At 38.0% G+C, this 17,059-nt stretch overlaps 1 protein-coding gene across 4 annotated transcripts in view; it reads left to right on the top strand.

Annotated features, from left to right (window-relative positions):
• Positions 1-17,059, top strand: part of LOC136878866 (S-adenosylmethionine synthase) — a 115,441-nt gene that overhangs the window by 51,926 nt on the left and 46,456 nt on the right. For 3 of the 4 annotated variants that reach the window (XM_067152424.2, XM_067152420.2, XM_067152423.2), the window contains exon 4: positions 8,211-8,333. In XM_067152424.2, the coding sequence (XP_067008525.1) occupies positions 8,211-8,333 (123 nt within the window). Of the gene's footprint in view, positions 1-8,210; positions 8,334-11,226; positions 11,340-17,059 lie in introns of all 4 variants that reach the window. The other variant, XM_067152422.2, reaches the window with a different exon arrangement.

The raw sequence follows: 17,059 nt of genomic DNA, 5'->3' as shown, positions 1-17,059 counted from the left end.
ACATCCAGATGAACAGGAAATAGTATGCAATTGAATTCATGCTTTATTTTTTCCCCCTAATGTAACTAGTTTGATAATAATTTTGTGTGGGTATTTGTAGCAGAGTGCAGCCCTTGTAAGGCAGACCCTCCGATGAGGGTGGACGGCATCTGCCATGTATAGGTAACTGCGTGTTATTGTGGTGGAGGATAGTGTTATGTGTGGTGTGTGAGATGCAGGGATGTTGGGGACAGCACAGACACCCAGTCCCCGGGCCACTGGAATTTATTTCTATAGTGTCAGAAGCATACATAAGTTTAAAATTAAATATATGGAAAAAGCATAAAACATAATATAAATACTTCAGTGATGGAGAGCCACATTAAACTATGTGAGCCCAAAACCTTGCAACATCAAGTGCATTTGGCTTTGCTTCAACCAGGTCTTCTGTTGTGCAGCTGAATGGGCATGAACTACATTGCAGCAAATGGGCTGTGGTCTGCTCTTCTCCACATACACACAAGGTATTGTCCACTTCAAAACCCCATTTCTTCTGATTTGCCCTGCACCGCGTACCACCAGGGCGCAGTCTATTCAGTGCTCTCCAGTTCAACCAATCTGTGACATGGCCAGGAGGGAGTACCTCTTTTGGGGTCATCCTTTGACTGATCCTCATATGTTGACTCCTGATGCGCCATGCTTGAATTCTTGCTTGCTGCGCTGTTCCTGCAAGTGTTTCGGTTACTCTCAAGAAGCTTTTCCTAGACTTAAGCCACTGGCATGGTGGCTCATATCCAACTTCAACAAGCCTCGTGTTGTAACAAGTCGAATGTTTTGGAGAAATAAGTAGGTATCACATCAACCTGTTTACCTTTGTCCGATGGCATCAGAAATGGAAGATAGATAAATTGCCGGATGACCCTTATGATCTGTTGTTATACTTCAATAAATATACATTTTCAAGTGTTGTTATATCCCCAAGACTGACTTATTTTAGTGGATATTGAATATTAGATCAGAACTATTTTCAAGTATTATGCTATCTATTTTTGTTCTATGTATGGCCAATTAGTTTAAGTATTTTAATATCTTATTGCTGATGCTGGTCTAATTAATATCAGTAGGCCAAAATCTATTACCATGGTTGGAGTAAATTCTAATACTAATTTTATATTGTATTGATCAGGTGGATTACCTTGTCTACAATAATTATATTATCATGATGTTAAACGAAAATGATAGGCATTATTGGATATCGTATAGCAATGCTACTCTAGATGAATGTGAAACTTCGTATTTTTGGCCGACGAGGCCGACGAACAGTACTTCACGCTGCCAACCCTTGAATAAGGGGATTATTTATGAACAATCTGGAATCTCCAGCTGAGGTGGCAAAATGTATCAAGCCCGTTTTTTTTTTTTTTTTTTTTTTTTTTTTTTTTTTCAACGAATGTTTCGTAGTAAAGTGTACTTGACTTTCAAACTGACTTCCTCAGCCATTTGTCTGCTGAGCATATAACTTTCTGGAACCGGTGAATTTCCCTACGCTTCCTGGATACAACTGGCATGCACGGAATCCTAAAATAGTGTTCTTTTTTATGTTTCCTTAGATTGAACAGACACGTGACTGAATGTAAACACATGGCTGCTCATAACCAGTTGAGTGCGGAGGATATTTGTTACAAATTAGATCAATATGTTGACTAATGGAATGGTGGTAGGTATGATAATAAAAATGGTATGGGAAGCAATTGGGACAGGATATGAATCTGAGGGAAATCAAAATATGGCACAGGACAGGAAATGTTCATTCAGGTACCATCTCCCTTTTTTAAATATTAGGCCTACTTGTACAAAACATAATTATCAGTTTTAATTCTCCAGTTAATTCTGTTTCGGACTATGAGCCTCTACTTAATTACATAATATTCCAACTAATGTCAATTTATCTTCCAGTCCCATTCGGTGAAAAATTGTTTATAATCTGTATGTCCAAGAGGAAGTATGATTTGCCATCTAAATAACTACATTAGGTTGATCCCGAACATAAAATAAATTGGGAGATTCAGGGTGAATTCCTGCGTTCTCTGCATTACCAAGAAAATAGAGTGCCCCATCAGGTCCAGCAATTCAGACTGACCTAAAGAACAAGCAGTTTAACATTATGCACCATATTGGATGCTTCTTGATGTATCATTCTGAACGGGGGGGTCCTGCGTGTAATTCGGTGATCTCATTGTATCATTTTAGAATAACTGTAGTGTGTTTTCCATTGTTACAAAATTTGAAAGCGTTATCTTAAGTGGTTATTACAGAATAAATTATTTAGTGAAGGTACTCCACAACTATACCTGACAAGCAAATTATTACTCTAGGTTTTGCCAGACAGCGAGACAAAGATAGTCTGTGGGAAATGGTTAAATCTGCTGTTAAGGAGACTTAACACATAATTTAACAAAATAGTTGTCTCATCAAGAATTGTTAACTCTAACAAATTGTTAATACTTGTGTTAGATTAACCTAGCAGCAGCCCTGTGTTAAACCTCTTAACAGCTGCTAAAATTTCAAAATGGAAGCATTTGGGAGACATAAGTTTGAAGCTTTACTGCTGTGTGAAGACTTTTTCAACTGAAGAAGGCAAAGGGCGACCCATACTAAGGAATAACGACCTTTTAGAGTTGTCAGAAGAAATATTTCTAATTTCCAAAGCTATAATGAACAAGGTACTAGACAATATTGAAAATAGGTTAGAGTTTCCAACAGTGAGGCCAAATATCATGAGGCAGGATCTGCTTCAGACCCTATAGAGGTGATAGAACACTTAAGTGGAAACACATTTTATTTAAACTTGTCAGGTCCGAAACATAATTTCCGAAAATTTATGAACCCCCCAATTATAATGCAACACGTATATACTTGAAGAGTTGCAACCTAGATAAGTGGAGCAGTGGCCGAGTGGTCATCGTACTTGTCTCCGTACCGCGAAGACGTGAGTACGAGTCCCACCATAAACATACTTTTTCAAACGAATTAAAGCATTATTTCAGGGAATGTGAAGGTAAAAATGTGAATAAAATTAATAATCAAATTGCAGTGGAACTTAATTTTCTACCTCAATATATATACAGAGAAAGAGATCCAGCAGTAACTGAGAACGTTTTAGGCCTGTATTAATTTTGGGTATAAAGTGATGTGTACTGCAATTTGCGTAATTTTTGTTATAACGTTCCCTCAGATATTAATTTATTCTTCTTGATCTGTTTACTGCCGGGCTGAGTGGTTCAGATGTTTGAGGCACTGACCTTCTGACTCCAGCTGGGCAGGTTCCATTCTGGCTCAGTCCGGTGGTATTTGAAAGTGCTCAGATACGTCAACCTTGTTGGTCGATTTACTTGCACGTAAAAGAACTCCCATTCTCATGTCGGCGTCTCTGAAAACTGTAAGAGAGTAGTTAATGGGACGTAAAGCAAATAACATTATTTTTTACCCTCCAGAGTCGGTATTTCCCCAGGACCCGGCAAGGGATCTCACCTCTAGCGCCTCAAGGTCAGTGTCCTGGAGCTCCGGACTCTGGGTCGGGGATACAACTGAGGAGGATGACCAGTACCTCGCCCAGGCAGCCTCACCTGTTATGCTGAACAGGGACCTTGGGGGGGGATGGGAAGATTGGAAGGGGAAGGGATAGACAAGGAAGAGGGAAGTGGCCGGCATTTGCCTGGAGGAGAGGTGGGAAACCACTTCCAGGGTGGCTGGGGTGGGAATCTAACCCACCTCTATTCAGTTGACAGGCTGAGTGGACCCTGTGGCAGAGCCAGGAATCGAACCTGGGCCTCCAGGGGTGGCAGCTAATCACACTAACCACTACACCACAGAGGCGGACATATTAATTGATTTTGTACAACCATTATAGCTGCGACGAGGCTCGAACTCACCTCTACGAGGTTTCCAGAAAAGTACGGTGTCCACTTGGCCACCACTCCGTTTCGCTGTGATGTAACTCCCAAGTATACCCATGCCTTGCATTGGAATCAGATTCATCAATTTTTCAGAAGTTAAGTTGCAGACCTGACATGTTTAGGTAAAATTTGTCCGCCTTTTAGTGTTCTATCACCCCCACTTTTTCCTAAGTGGGTTCTGTGTAATGACGTCTGATTCTTTTTTTTCTTTCCGAAAACGAAAGCGTAATACCTTAACCCTTATATACAAGTTACCGTTGACTGTCTCCCCACAGGTACATTGAAGCTCGGGGAAATCGATTGACTGCAGGGTCTGGCCTCTACTTGTTAGATATTAAGCTTGAGACACTTTTCATGTAATTGCAGGCGACTATGTTCACGAGTGCAAGAAATGAGTGTGTAGAATCCTGCATAGAATTCCTGCTGCCATTGCAACGTTAACAAAGCATAAGGCTACGTTATTTTCCCCGCAATAAAAGAATGCCCGAAAGTCATTCAAACATATAAATTATCACATTTTCCTGGTGATAAGAATAGGCTATATCAAATGTTGTGGTATAACGGTCTGTTTCATTTTTTAAGCACTCTCGCATAATTTTAAATTAATACTATAACAACATTTGTCTCGCATTCACCATAATAATGCTTTTGTTGCCTCTTGACATGTTTTAAGTCTTATCGCTCTCCAATAACCATAACCTATAATAATGTCAACCATGTGTCTGTGTGATGAAATACTATTTCAACACACCACTAGGAGTACTTTATGTAAAGAAACAAGACGATCACTGCCAAATGTGTTCAGAAATCTCATGGAAATGTGTCTTTAACAATTGTTTCGTAACAAATATTGGAAATGCGTTTGTGAAACAGGGCACTTTTAAACGAAGTGTTAACTTACCAACAATTGTTGGTTAAAATTTAAGTAAAATTTAACTTAGAATTGAAGAAACTGGGCCTCAGTGTATTGGATGTAATTCTGTGCATGTCTTCTGCCTTGAGACAAGTCTCTCACTGTAGTTAGCAACTGCTTCAAAAATAAAGCGGATTTATCAGGACGATGACTTTAGTCATCAGTGGCAATGTCTATGAGCTCAAGGTCAGCGAAGGTGATGATATACTACATGTGATTGGTAGATCAGGGAATTGTCACAATTGAAGATGTGTACTATACACTGAAAATGTCAACAGATATCAGTGAACTTGAACAAGATCTTCAGCAGTTAGTGTGTGGTGAAAACTGAACATCAATGATGATGAAGAAGTAGTAGTAGTAGTAGTAGTCTACCCTCCACCAACATTTAAAGAAGCTGCTGAGAGGTGAGGAAGTTTAATCATTACATTTTAAGAAAAACGAGATGAATAGTGACTCTTTAGCATCTCAACTTGAAAAAGATTATTTTTGACAAAATGGGTCTGGCCAGAAATATAGCTTTTTGAAAATGAAAGAGAATTTTGAATGCAGTCATTTTGCAAAGGATTACTCTGTGTAGTGTGTTTTCTATTTTGAACTTTGTATGTAGGGATTCTTCAGTAAACTTTTCTTCCTTAACCCTTTCGCACTAGATCGGCGCGAGAGGTTATGGCGAAAGTGCTCACGGCGCCAATACATCGGCTCTGTCTTATTTACGGATTTTGGTCATTTGCATAGCTGTTAAATCGTAACAGTTGATCGTGACAGTACCTTAAAGCGTTGAATTTGCGTTCTCAACAGATATATCCACCAGCCCTACAAAATATTTTTATTTTCGACAAATGAAATCTGTTGACAGTGAATGTTTATGTTGTGGTTATTTGAAGTTGTTACTCCGTGGATCTGTTTTGATTGGCTTATGATCTTGCTATCAGTTTTGTTTATAGTTTATTTCGTTTCTTTGGTATATCGTGTGTTCGATGTACTTCGTAAACTACAATTTTACTCCTTTTCATAACTCCGTTGTTGCACGTGCTTGCGTCATCTTTTTATCATGATGGCTAGGCCATATTCAAGGCCGAATGACGCCGATATCCTTGAATTTTCAGATGATTTAGACAGTAATAATGACCTTCTTTTGCCGAAAGTGATTCCCTTTATGTGGGAAGTGACACGGTCGTAACTGCTCACCATGCATCAGACCGCGAGGACCTGACATCGATGACCGTTACATGTACACTGAATAACTTTGTGCAATGCTTCATGAGTGAATTGCAGCACACACATCATATTGATATCAAATTATTCAGAATTAAATGTTCTTTCATTCACGTCTAAGAGTAAAGAAGACGCAACAATGTCTAATTTTTCTGTCATTGAAAACAATTTATTTTTTAAAATTTATTTTCGTAATTTAATAATTTTTTTGGGCTTAACCAATAACAATACGTCCAAAGTATATTCATTACTGAAATGCTCATAGTTTCCTGTATTAGTGTGATTAATTTTATTTTAATGTGTGTTAAACTCTTTGCGTGTTGAATTTTTGTAATTTGCTTTGGAAAATCACAAAAATTAGTCTGAGTGTCTTCGAGCAAACGCCTGCATATAGGCTGAGTGCCAAAGGGTTAAGGCGACACTACTGAGATAATGTATTTTCACAAAACTTTGTGGGAATGTTGCCTACATAAAAGTAGATATATCATGAACATTTCTGTTGTATACAATTAAGTTTTTCCAAATTAATTTTTAAAATTCTTTTTTGAAATTTTTAATTCCATTTTTTCATGAAATTTAATTAACATGTAGATGGAAATTTGTAATTAGGTAGATAATACTTCTTTCAAAATCTCTCCATATCGATTTTTCTGTACATAATTTTTTATAAGGAACTATATCGTACAAAAGTTCGTGTAATTTTTATGTTCTAAACTTTTGGATTTCATCCCTATTACTTGAAAAAATTCTGCAATCAAAAATTCCATACGCAGGTTTCCTAATATAGCCGTGATACATATTTCATACAAATTTTGTTACATTTGGTGGAATGTTATGGGAGAAAATGGGATTTAAATGTAAAATTACAATTGGTGGGAAAATTAAAGCAAAGTTCAAGTGATGTTTTCTTCCTGATTTATTACCTAAGTCACCAGAACCGTATGTTGTTTTTCTTCTCAGCAGCTTCTGTACAAGTACTGGTAACTGTGGAAGCTTGTCTCTTCTCCTTCTCCAAAGAATGGAACATGATTCACCTGCATTTTGTTTTTCACAGTGGAACTTTTCCCAAGTCGAAGTTATGGGGATTGTAGTTTCTGTCATGCCATGATTGTTGGCTATAGGTTCAGAACTTACATGGCTGAGACACTTTCCTGACGAGAACAATCCGATTCCGGTAACATTTTGTCTCTGGTTTCTTCAGTGGAGACTTCTGTTTGGTAATAGCTGATCCCTATCTCTTTCCTATCAAAAGTTTAGCAATTTGTCTCTTAGCTAAGGCTGATTTGTGTTTATACATATTGTTTATTCCCTTGGTTATGAGCTATCAATTATTACAGCAACTATTAATAATAATAGTATCTTGATATGCAAGAGGTTACTTGTCCGCGTACTTAACAAAGTAAACAGACTGGTTACCGCCACAGAACTCACAAAAAAGATTAAATATGCAAGAATAACAAAACTTATAGTTGTCGGCACTGTTATAGTACCGTCATGAATACCAGTACAAAGACTGGAATGTTGCTCAGTGACGGTCGAGTACTGAAATATTAGTCCGCAACAGGCTTTATAAATTCATTCCGAAATATGGTGGATCTTACAGCTGGATTCTGTACATCGGGAGAGGTGGGGAGGACGAAGGCTATTCGCCCATCCCATTTATGTGTAATTGCAAACAGACATATTTGATTGGAAACATGGCAATGAAATCATTACCTAACAAAGCAGTTCAACGGATGCCACACCAATTTCTGCTGTGTGCAGACTGGCAAACAAAGCATTATTAAAGTGATAAATTGTTTGAATTCAGTGATATAACTTAGTGACAAGAAAGAAGATACTCGATCCTTTCAATTTTGGTCATTAAAAAACTTGCCTGAATGACCAAAATACCGATTGTTAAATGTAGAGAAAGGAAAAATATTCCTTTTTGAATTTTTTGTAGGGTTACTCCAGTGAATTTAAATTCACCATATGCATTTTGTTCCTTGAATGTAAGGAGGAAAATCCATTACGTTTGTGAAGTACTTATCCTATTGTGTAACATTTTAAAATGAATAACGGGTGTTTATTTCCCTGTGGGTCTGTACATTGAGAATTTTTGCTCTGAGCACCAGTAAACAAATATTGTTTTTATTTTTTAGAAACTGTAACAAAGACTGGAATGATCCTTCTTTGTGGGGAGATCACGTCAAAGGCCAATGTTGATTACCAGAAGGTGGTCCGTGAAACAGTTAAACACATTGGTTATGATGATTCTACCAAAGGTAAGTTTTTGCACTATTTTGAACACTTTTTCATTAATACAGTCTAACTGGTCTGTAACTATGAGTACTGTTGAAAATCTGCATTATTGTATGAAAAGCTACTCCATGAATAAACAAAGCTATAAACTGTTGATCTCTTGCTCCCAGCAGTTCTTTGCGATCAGTGTGGATTCCGAGGAGACAGATTAAGAAGTGGGTGATAGGATTAACTATAAATTTAAATTTTGATGTACTTGGCATGTTATGATAACGTACAGAGCTGAAGTCTCATAGAGCTACATGTGTGATGGTAGGCTGTGAAAGAATTTTTAGTGTGTACACACAAATAGTTTGAAGGAAATTTCTTTTTTGGAATAATTAGAATCATTAGGCTTCAGTGCAGAAAGAGGTGTGGAATTTTTTTTTGCATTGTGTGATGCTCGGATAACTTTGTTAAGTACTCTTCTGTAATGAAAAAGCTGAAAATGTAATTCAAATTCAATTTTTTTTACTCTGGATGACACTGTTATCAATCCCACATTAGATATGTTGAGTACTTATAGACATTGAATTGGCTGTCGTGGGAGACAACCCTTAACCAAGTTCTGAGTTACCAGTTGACTGTTTGGTACCTCAGTGCTGAGTTTTTTCATTCGTATGTAAAAAAAAAAAAAAAAAAAAAAATATGTAGAAGCCTCAATTTTTAACTTATCACTGGGGTGATTAGCTTAAAATGTTTATAAATCTAAATGCAAATGGAAAATCCTACACTTATGTTCAATATTATTTTGAGAGAAAACAAAATTACAGTTATGTTGACCATACGTGCATTATCTTTATACAAAGTAAAGACCCCAAAATAATATTATTTCCTAAAATCTGTACGCAATTAATACATGTAACTTCTAAGAAGTATATAAGTTGATATTTTAAAATACTGTCCAAACCTGGAATGTGGTGATAGTTAAAGTTTTCTACTGGTTGTTTGTGATACCGATTTGTTCAACTATCTGCACCAACTCCACTGGCACAAAAGTTTCCAAAAAATCTATGATTTTCGGGCTGTCATCAAACGCTACTTGGCCCTCCGAGCCTTTCACAGTTACCTGATACTCTGGTGAAGAAAAGTAATCCATCCGCCACAAAATTAGCGATAAAATAGCTTTTGTACTCGCCATGTTTTTCTTTCGTTTAGGAGGAGGCTCGTGTTTCTCACATACAATATTTTTAGCTCTCTCTCTATCCCTCTCACTTTCAAAATCGCTTAACAATTCCTTGAAATGATTATCTGCATCACCGCTTTCCGCTGTGATTAATAACTGAAAGATTCTGTGATCCGAATTAACATCACTGCAAGAGCAACTACATTGTTGTTCCGCCATGTTTGTTTACATCACAGATGAACTCCACTGACATCTACAAAAAGCTCTGTAAATTACTTCCCGAAGCTATAATCTCTGATCAGTTAGTTCTACATATTGCCCAACAGATGGCAGAACGTGTCGGAGATAAAATTTGCACTCGAAAGTGAACCGGGAAAGTAAAAAAAAAATTAAAATTCTCGCGCACAGTCTATGGACGGGCGTAGCACTGGTGGACCGGCTGCGTCAGCCCGTCTATAGGCGGGCGTAGCACGGGTTAAACTCCGAGTAATGTCGAGTAGACCCGAAGTAATCCAGTTGTTCTCTGGCTGATGTCTCCAGAGACAGGCTATTCAACATCAGTCCTGAGCATGTCTTTCTCGGGTGTTGGACCTTTGTAGCAACTACCCCGAGTAGAGGATTTGAAGTAATTTTCAGGGGCAGTCATTTTTAGCCCTTTCATTGTAGAATTAGGACTGGTATATGATTGGTTGAAGCAGTTTTTTGTAAATAAATGTCGGCTATTGGTCATAGAACATGAACGTAGTGCCACATCTGAATAGTAGTATTTTTTACATGTAAGTTTCTATAGGTGAGCACAATTCTTAACAAATGTCCTCAGATTATGTTCTGAAGGGAACTTTTACGAGTCTTTCTTTCTGTAAACCAGTGAAATCTGCACAAAGCTCCTTAGTGGCTGGTCTTATCAGTGTAACAGACATCTGTATGACAAACTGTTTACAAGTCCTCTTCTTGATTGTATTTCAGGCACTTGGTAACTTGAAACTAGTTGCCTGAAGTTGAGTATAGTCGAACCTTGATATCTCGAATCACCTCAGGAGCTACATTTTATTTAGAGTTATCGAAGATTCGAGATACAGATAATATTGTCATTTAATTTAAAACACTTATCATGGCAGCTCGTTGAAGGCAGAATGCATACAGTAGAACATGAAACATACTTATGTCAGCACCTTGGGGACGAAAATCAAATTAGTTTGCGTTCTTTACTATTAAGGTTCTTTTCTTCCACTTAGTTTTAAACAGTAATAATTGCTGTTAAAACACTGTCATTTACATTCGACAGACTCTGTATGTAGGATCGTCTAGGGTCAACACACAAATGGTGGACAGATAAGCTGCTATGTAAACATAGAGGTCGGCCAGGAAGATGTACTGTAGTACGTTGAAGGGCAGTTGGGGGGGGGGGGGCACACACGAACCTTTATGCTGTGTTGCACGGTTAATATTCTACAAAATTTGAGTTACAGAATATTTTCAGCTATTAGAGGGAGATAACTTTCGGAAAAATTGGTGTTATTGAATTTTGGGTAATGGAACAGATAGCCACGATTAAAGATCCTGAAAATTCATGTAATAGCGGTTCGAGATATCAAGCTTCGGCAGTATTTTATTGATGCAGTTTTGTGTTAACGTTATAGTGCTTCTAATTTTTTGGGAATCTGTCATATTTGGACATTGTATTTTAAATGGTAATAATATTTAAACCTATTGTTCGTGAAACCCAGCTTGATCTATGCTCACATTCATAGGCTTTGACTACCGAACTTGCAATCTACTCTTGGCGATGGAAGAACAGTCCCCAAACATTGCTGATGGTGTATATGCCAACAGGCAAGAGATGGAAATAGGTGCAGGGGATCAGGTATTGATAAGATTTGTGCTACTTATATTCTACGCTTTTCTACGGGGCATGACTTGGTGGGATGCAGTTATGTTACCGTTGTAAGTTGGGGAAAGAAAAAATGTGTAATCCTATTCCTTTTGGTGATAATACTCTCCCATGGGTTTTGAACCAATATGTTACTACACAGTATTATCAAGGATCTGTTATAGACGGTTATAAATATATGCAGTATATATGAATTGCATGTTCAACAGATTGGAGGTATGTGATTCATTTAAAACAATCTTGCTTGTTTTGGGGTAAGGCATCCAAACGTGGTTGTTTCCATGGAATTTTGGTATAGATCGTAGCATGTCTCTATTTTTCAGTCATTTGCTGTGTTAACTGTTTGGAAATTTTCTATATAAAATTAAGTTTAGTTAAAAACATTCGTAATTCCCGTGTAATTTGTACGTATAGTGATTAGTGTTCATGGCTGTCATCAGGGTATTTTCTGATATAGTTCGTTGCATTGCAGAGCTTCATGTACGTGGTCTTGTTGCTTTTGTGCAAAAGTTGATTTGTTTGCATATCTAAAAAGAAGAGCAACATTGTTCGTAATCTATCTGCTCTCTGGAAGAATAAATTAATTGTTGGTGTCTTAGAGCAGTTTTTTGTACTTAACATCCCTGTGAAGTTATGTAATTTGTAAAGTTCTGTGTGTTTTGCAGTCTTGTTAATTTTGTTTACCATAATGGCAGGTTTGTGACTATTCTTCATATATTATAGATGGGAAGAGTAGTTATGACAGTGTTTAAAATAATTAATGTGATTACTGCCTAGTTTTATACTGTATGTGTAGTGAGGGCATGGATATTCATGAATTGCATATCTTGTTAGTACTCATATCTGTAAGACTTTTCTGTCTTCCAGTGTCCTCTACCTACCTTTAGGTTGTTCATTTGTACTTGGCAAAGGACTGCAGTGTCTTGAGAAACTGAAAAATATTTCTAAGAAGCGCCTATCTTTAAACGGAAAAGTTTTCCTTTCCATACTGTGCTGGCACCTATCCCAGTTGCAACTATTTGTACTGCCCAAACTCGATTGCAGTTACACAAGTTGTTATATACTCCCACACACACACAAGGCTGATGATTGAAGATGTCCCAAATTCCTGTGTAAATCTCTAGTGACTGAGCAGGCTGGCTGCACAGTACGAGCCGTGTAGCAGTAGACTTGCATTCAGGAAATAAGTTTGAATCCCACAGTCAGCAGCACTGGGAATAATGGTTTTCTTGGTTTTCAGTTTTCACAACGGTCAAATGCTGAGGTTACCTTAACCCATTACCATACAAACATTTTCCTTGAGAAATGTACAGGGTCTTTTTTATGGCTTGCTCGGTGTGTCAGAGGAACATGCACGGAAGGCAATAGCAGGGTGATTCATTTGCCGAGAGATGCATTGCTCTGAGTGGTGCTGCGGAGCAAGCTAAAAAGAAGACCCTGTACCTTGGAATGCGATTACTTTTTCTACATTTTATGTTATGGATGCTAAAATAGTTACAAAAGCATACTGCATCAAACTAACAGCATTTTGTTTTAGAGTTTAACTTACTACAATTGGATGCAGTTATGCATCAGTAGACTACGGGCCATTTGACTAAAATTGAGATTTTAGCGCCATCTTGTAGAGGAAGGCTTGAACTATTTATAAAAAATTCCCCACTGCATTACAAGAGGCCGTTAGTTGTTAGTAAAGAGAAAACCTAAGTGACAAAGCGGGAATCACTAAAAATGTACATTGCATCAGATTATGCGACATTCCAGTTTGCATCATTAGACCAAGCGCCACATTCCTCACGTTGCGCGCGGATGACAGAGAAGGAGCCTGCGTTTTCGATAGTGCTCACATTTTTACGTGGTGATACATTGGGTGGTTTATCAAGTGACGAAGTTCTGCGATTTATCAAGTACTTCCAAAAGTAAGGAGAAGGACAATGCTAATAATGCAGCTTGCTAAGAAGGTTGCATCTGAGAATCATTCTCTAGAATTTGATGATGAATCTCAGGAAGCAAGTCTAAATAAGTCAAGACAGGGACGACCACGGGAAAGTAGAGTTCCCTTTCACCTGGCCAAAAGGAAAACCTATCTCTGAAGCCAAACTAAGAGACTTTGGTTCGCTGATGCACTTGATACCTGCAGATGCCAAACAATTTTACCAGAATCTTCAAGCGTATTCTGACATCGTGGATGATGTAGATGGATTTAATGGAGATCCTGATTTCGAGATTGAATGAACTGAGAGCACCAATCTTATTACCTGTCCAGTGATTTGTGTGTATTTATGGGAGAAAATATCTTTAATCACATTTTCTGACTCAAGCAGAACAAAAGAAGGCTTAAAAATATCACGCCAATACTGTGCTCTCAGAATATAATAGGCCTATCGTGAAGGAAAATCCATTCAAAAATTGTATAGACTACAATGGCTAATGTCTTACCATTTATATTTGACTCAGATAAGTTGAAATTCCTGAAATCAGTAAGTCGTCATAACAATTTTAGACTATAGTTTCCCTTCTAGAATTTCTCCATCTAAAACTTGAATAATGTACCGGAGTTGTTGCGCGGCTCGTGGTGGATCAAGCACTTAGCGGGCCTTTTCAGACAGTAGGAGATTCAGTTTTTAATCATGGCTGCCACCACATTATATTTTTTGAAGTTTCACTCAGTAGATACTAAACGGTTAGGGGTTATTGGTGTAGCATCGTGATACATTATTCGCACTTGAGAAAGACCTTTAAATTGCATCAGTAGACTAAGCGCCATTTCTTCAAGAAAATCTATGTAGTGCGAGTACAAAAATGTTGAAATTTGGTGAGAATGTACAATCTTATCCTACAACACCAGTAATACCATATTTAGCAGAGTTATGTTCCCTCGAATTTACACATAGAACCAAATTTAAACGCGATTATCTCGCAACCAACTTTTGGCGCTTGGTCTAATTATGCATAATGGCATCCAATTAACTGAAGTCTTTCAAGGTATGGTACACCTTGAAACATCCATCCACGTGGAGGGAACTTTGCATTTGTTGCACTCAAAGCAAGATTCCTTCCGGATTCCACACTCAAAACAGACTTTACATCTCCTTGATGTGTCTGATTTACTTGCTGTAGTAGTCATTTCAGGAAAATGACCCCAGTGCCTTCTCTGTAGTCTTATTGGTGTGCTACCTTGAGATGGATCTCCTATAGTGGCGTAATCGGGAAGGGTGACAACTTCCAGAATGTTATTTGCATATGCATTGGTTTCCTTGCAAATTCCCTCCCAAAAAGTGTCGGTAAGGAACTGACTCGCGTCATATTCAGTAACATTATCACCCAGATCCCTCCTGACTACAGTATTTAGTTCCCGAACAACTGCACACACATTGCCTAACTCCATTGTTCGATGCAGTGCGGTTATGTACGAAGTTATCTTCATCCTCACTAACACTTTCACGAGCGGAGTCACAGTTCTGAGATGCACTATCGCTGCTGAAACTACTATCAGATAATTCTGGGATATCTTCATCACCACTATCAAGCGGAAATTGCATAATTCTTTCCTCTTCCTCCCCGCGATGTTTACATGACATCTTGCTTCGTAGTAGCATTCATTTCATGAACAAGATCCCCAATTATAGAAGCAAAAGGAAACATTGACATAAGAGCCTTTGGATAATAACATTGGCATGTAAACATGCTAGAACTATCTAGGAATGTAATTCTAAAGTACATCATCACTATCGAAATAAATCTGTAGTCAGACATATTTCCGACTTTAGTACACGGGGACAGTTGTACCCGTCGTTGCATGTTAATGTGGAACTCTTGGCGGCTGTAGCGGAATGGGTTAAGATTATGGCTACTTTCCTTCCAGTCCCAACCCTTTCTGCCCCATCATTGTTGTAATCCTAACAAAAGGTTTCGCGTCATTAAACCATTAGCAACAAAGAAATCTCCATTGCATATTTTTAGATTAGTTACAAAGGGGCTTCAAATAATATTCTTGACTAGTTGCATTGAAACATGATCGTAATAGAAATTGTTTACTTTAAAGGCCAGTGGTTCTTTGAAAAGGGTAACATAGTTAAAGAACTTGGATACGTTCTGTCATACTCTGGCCATGTATTTCTGCAATGACCACGTTTTCTCGCGTAATTAACAATTAATTGACAAAAAATGCAGGTGATATTTTAAAAAATGATTTAAAATTTGTTTTCATTTAAAAGGTACATCAAATATAGTATACACACAATTTGTTCAACTTATATTCTGTTACAGTCATTTGGCGTAAAATTCTACGTGAGGTAAGTTGGGACGCGTAGGTTTGAAGTATCGACACTGAAAAATATTCTTCTCGTTACGAGCCGGCAATACGACCTGAAGTGAAATAAACTTGTACTCATAGAAGTACCGTTCATGTCAGTGCATAATAATGACATACCGGCAAAAGACAGAAACCTGTCCAACACGAGAAGGGCCGAGCTTCGAAGGAGGTACCCAAACGTTTGTATCTAATCTTGTACGAGTGACTTGTCTGTCTACCCTTTTTTTAATACGAACTGCATCCCTCGCGGAAATTTTACTTCAAGCATTGTTTTTCATTTTAGAACAGCGTAAGGTGTAAGCTTTCTGCCATCACCTGTTACAGCAAGCATTGCAGTGCATGCGATAACACTCGATGTCCCCTTCTTATCGATTGTTAGACTTCGTGGCATATGAAAACTGAATGGCGTCTGACCTGCGGTTCCTATTTGGGAGATCAAATATTCCTTCACTTTACGCTTCTCAATGAAAATCACTTTTTCGTTGAAATCATTTGGCATTTTTGACGTAAAGTTGTTCTTTGAAGAAAAAGGCCATTTCCCCTCATAAAAGCAATCTTCAAATCCGAGATACTGATGCCATGTGCAGCAGCTATTTCTTGTCCTTAAAAAAACCCATCATTTCGTGAGAAACGGCATATCCAATGTTGCGTAACAAAATCGTATATTGAAACAGATCCTGCCCTACTTTCGGCAACTTGCCGTGTTTTGGCCGGCAAAATGCATTGCGAGAATTATTAATCCCTTGAAGTGCACTTCTGTTACTAATTAAAAGAAATAAGTTTCATAATGATAGATCCGTATTGAACTGTGATTACAATAGAGGAAAATAATATATTATTTTCCTCTATTGTACTTCTGTTACTGCGGTAGCGGACGTTGCACTCGGTCGCTGAATACTTGTGGCCCGCTGCCCCATGCCTGTATGTTTCGGCGCAACTGATCATCGCAAGTTTATATGATGCAGTTTTACTCGAATTCTTGCTCACTGTGGACTAACAAACAGTTTTGAGATCTAAGAAAACGCATGTCCCGTTCCCAAAACACTCGTAAAATACGTTTGTACCAGACTGGAATAGTGTGTCACTTGTCACTTCTGCATTGATTCACTCGCTGAATTACTGCAGTGGTACTTTCAACCGGCTGATGACAGCACGTTGCCAAGTATGTGGAATGCCCGGTTTTGCAATAGGAAAGCTGCTGCTACCTGAAGAGTTGGCATCTTTATTTCAAAACGCATACGTAGGTGCGTGATGGATGTTCGAAGTAGTGGGCATGTCAAATATGTGAAAATTTCTTTTTCTCCACTTTGGACTAAAAAATATTGCGATGTGTAAATTATACGAGGGCGTTAATTACATATCAGATGTAAGGCTTTTCAGG

The sequence above is a fragment of the Anabrus simplex genome, chromosome 8 (assembly GCF_040414725.1).
Source record: "Anabrus simplex isolate iqAnaSimp1 chromosome 8, ASM4041472v1, whole genome shotgun sequence".
Taxonomy (NCBI): Eukaryota; Metazoa; Arthropoda; class Insecta; order Orthoptera; family Tettigoniidae; genus Anabrus; species Anabrus simplex.
This window is presented reverse-complemented; position numbering and strand designations above follow the sequence as displayed.